Raw genomic sequence first — 2842 nt, 5'->3', positions numbered from 1 at the left:
ACCCTCTGTCGCAAGATGTGACCGGGCACTTTAACTCTCCGAATTCCCCCATGGGCATGCATATAAATATGAATATTGAATATTATTTGAGCTTGGAGTTTAACTCCATGGAATACTATACAATTGAGCTTGGAGTGTGACTCCATGGAATATTATATTTGAGCTTGGAGTTTGACTCCATGGAATATTATTGAGTTTGGGGATGCGCGCACAGAGGGACTGTCCAATAGTTAACTACCAGGACTTGTCGGGTTGGCTGTATAACCGACAGATGAGACTCATCAACCATAGGACAGGCATACATCATATGCATTTGTTTGTTTGCTTGAGTGTGCATTGTTTTGGTCTGCTTAACTGTTTAATTCTGCTTATCCGCTACTTGTTCTACTTGCTGTAAATGCTTCTCTATCTGTGTTTTTCTTGTTTGAACTGTATGTGTATGTTTTCTTAGAAATTCCTCTTGACGAAGGTGTGAGGAGAGAGGGTTGTTCCACCAATGTCTCGGAGGATTGGAGGAGTCAGAAAGTGAAGTATTAAGTTAAAGTTAGATTCAGAACTAGAATACCTTAGATAGCTTACCTAACTTTTCGTTTAGTTTATTTTCCTTAAGAATGATTCTGAGTGTCGGAGTTCTAGGAATGCCTCTGGCTCTCCCGGGACCTTTTATATTAACTATGCGGGCACCTTTACCATACTGAGAACCTCTGGTTCTCATTCCATACTATGTTGTTATTTTTCAGATGCAGGTCGAAAGGTATCTCATTAGGCGTCTGGACACCTGAAGCGAAGTGGTTACTGGGTTATTTTGGTGTGTAGTGATGTATATACACGTACTTAGCTTTCTCTCCGCATAACTTATTCTTTTTGATCCTCCTAGAGGTTTATGGAGAGGCAGGGTTTTGTTTATGTACATTTTGGGTTTTGGATATATATATATATATATATATATATATATTCTCCAGCCAGCCTTGACTTCACGGACTGAGTGAGGATTCTCCAGCCAGCCTTGACTTCACGGACTGAGTGAGGAGCTTGTTATTTTGTACCTTTGGCTTTCTATTCATACTTTTATTATCTTACGTTTGATAGTTATAGTTTGACTCACACGCAAGTTATTCCGCTTCCGGAGCGTGGCGCTTTTCATTTTGCGGTTTTGTTTTACCCATTTTTCAAGGCTCCTAGTCTATTATCTTCTTTCTACTACTATAAGTATGTATTTTATTTTTTTTAGAAGTCGTAATACCTCGCCACCTCTGCTTTAGGACTTAAGCGTAAGGCTCTGTGTGGTAGGGTGTTACATTATGGTATCAGAGCAGTTCGTTCCTATAGAGCCTGAGGGATGGACTGATTATGCTTCTGGGCATACTCTGGGTGTGTGTATGTGCTATTAGGATATCTGATTGATATATGTGGCATAAATATTCATGAGCATGCATTTGGAACTTGAAGCATTAAACTTGCGATATTGAGACTGATCAACTTAATATCACTTGTTTGGTGTGAACAGGGACCAAATGTCGTCTCGTGGATCCGAACGAGGTATACGGAGAGGAAATCCCGTGGTTGAACCAAAGCAAGGACGTCGAGGTGGAAACTCTAGTGCTAGTACGAGTAACGTAAGTCGATACTATAGGTCAATGACCCTTACTGATTTCCTCAAGAATGGTCCACCTCGGTTTAACGGAAATGCCAATGCCCTGGAGGCTGATCAGTGGTTTCGAGAAGTAGAGAGGTTTTTGTACACTCAGCACATTCCTGAAGTACAGTCAGTAGAGATAGTGACTCATATGTTGGAGGGAGATGCTCAGAATTGGTGGCAAAAATTGTATCATACCTTGCAGGTGGAGTTAACGGATGTCCCTTGGTATAGATTCAAGACAGAGTTTTATGGGAGATATTTCTTGCATGCGTTTCGCATTGCAAAAGAATTGGAGTTAATGCAGTTGAGGCAAAAGGATATGTCTGTTGCTGACTATACCCGTGAATTCGACAACCTGTGCCGTTTCTCAAAAACTTGTCAAGGAAATCCAGCCGATTATGAGGAATGGAAGTGTGCTCAGTATGAGAAAGGACTAAGGAGAGACATCTTTAATTACGTGTATCCACAAAAGCTAACAAATTTCACTGAGTTGGTTAAGAAGAGCCAGCTCACAGAGGATTGCTCCATAAAGTGGACACTGCTATAGGAAGGCTTTGGTGAGACCACTCCAGAGGAGCCGCGCAGGTACGGACTGGGAATGTGTTTTCGATGTGGAGCACCGGGACATATGTCTAGGGATTGTTCGCGTGGGAGAGCCGCAGATGCGGGTTGGCCACGACAGGATCGAGGTAAGTATGATACCGAATGCGTAGAATGGATTTGTTCTGTGTAGAGCTAGGACCCCGCTTTCACTTAGGTTGCATAATCGAATTGGGAAGTTTACGACTGGAAAGACTGGACATAGTTTTGAACTTGGATACGGACTAGGAGTTTAGGCCGATAGAAATATCTGTTTGATAACCAGTTAGGTGCCGAGAGAAAGGGTAAGTTGTGATAAATTCAGTGTCAGAGGCTGAACCAGTTTCGATTGTATTACATAAGGTGACACCAATAGAATTGGCAGAACTTAAGAGCTAGATGAAGTGAGTATTAGAAGTGATAAACCCGTTATTCTATTACCAACCTGCCTTATAACCTTTCTGCATCGAGTTTATCTTGTACCTTCTGTTTTGCGTAGACTTTTAAGCCATAAGAATATTCTGGATTTACAAACAAAGCATGTCAAATTTTTCTGTTTTTCTTTGACATGTTTAAGAAGGGAAGTTACGTTAGTATGAATCTTTTCCATCTTATATCAATTTT

The 2842-nt window shown here is 41.1% G+C and overlaps 1 protein-coding gene and 1 long non-coding RNA gene across 2 annotated transcripts in view; both read left to right on the top strand.

Moving 5' to 3' along the window:
- Window positions 1-821, top strand: part of LOC110270792 — a 1517-nt gene extending 696 nt beyond the window's left edge. Inside the window, exon 2 of the long non-coding RNA XR_002360423.1 lies at window positions 741-821. This is a non-coding gene — a long non-coding RNA (uncharacterized LOC110270792). The remainder of the gene's footprint in view (window positions 1-740) is intronic.
- LOC107637185 lies at window positions 1515-2186 on the top strand. Its single transcript, XM_016340623.1, has one exon. It carries the CDS (start codon window positions 1515-1517, stop codon window positions 2184-2186), a length of 672 nt encoding a protein of 223 aa, XP_016196109.1.

Source organism: Arachis ipaensis, chromosome B04 (assembly GCF_000816755.2).
Source record: "Arachis ipaensis cultivar K30076 chromosome B04, Araip1.1, whole genome shotgun sequence".
NCBI classification, from domain to species: domain Eukaryota; kingdom Viridiplantae; phylum Streptophyta; class Magnoliopsida; order Fabales; family Fabaceae; genus Arachis; species Arachis ipaensis.
The sequence above is the reverse complement of the archived record's forward strand: the minus strand, read 5'-3'. Positions and strand labels throughout refer to the sequence as shown.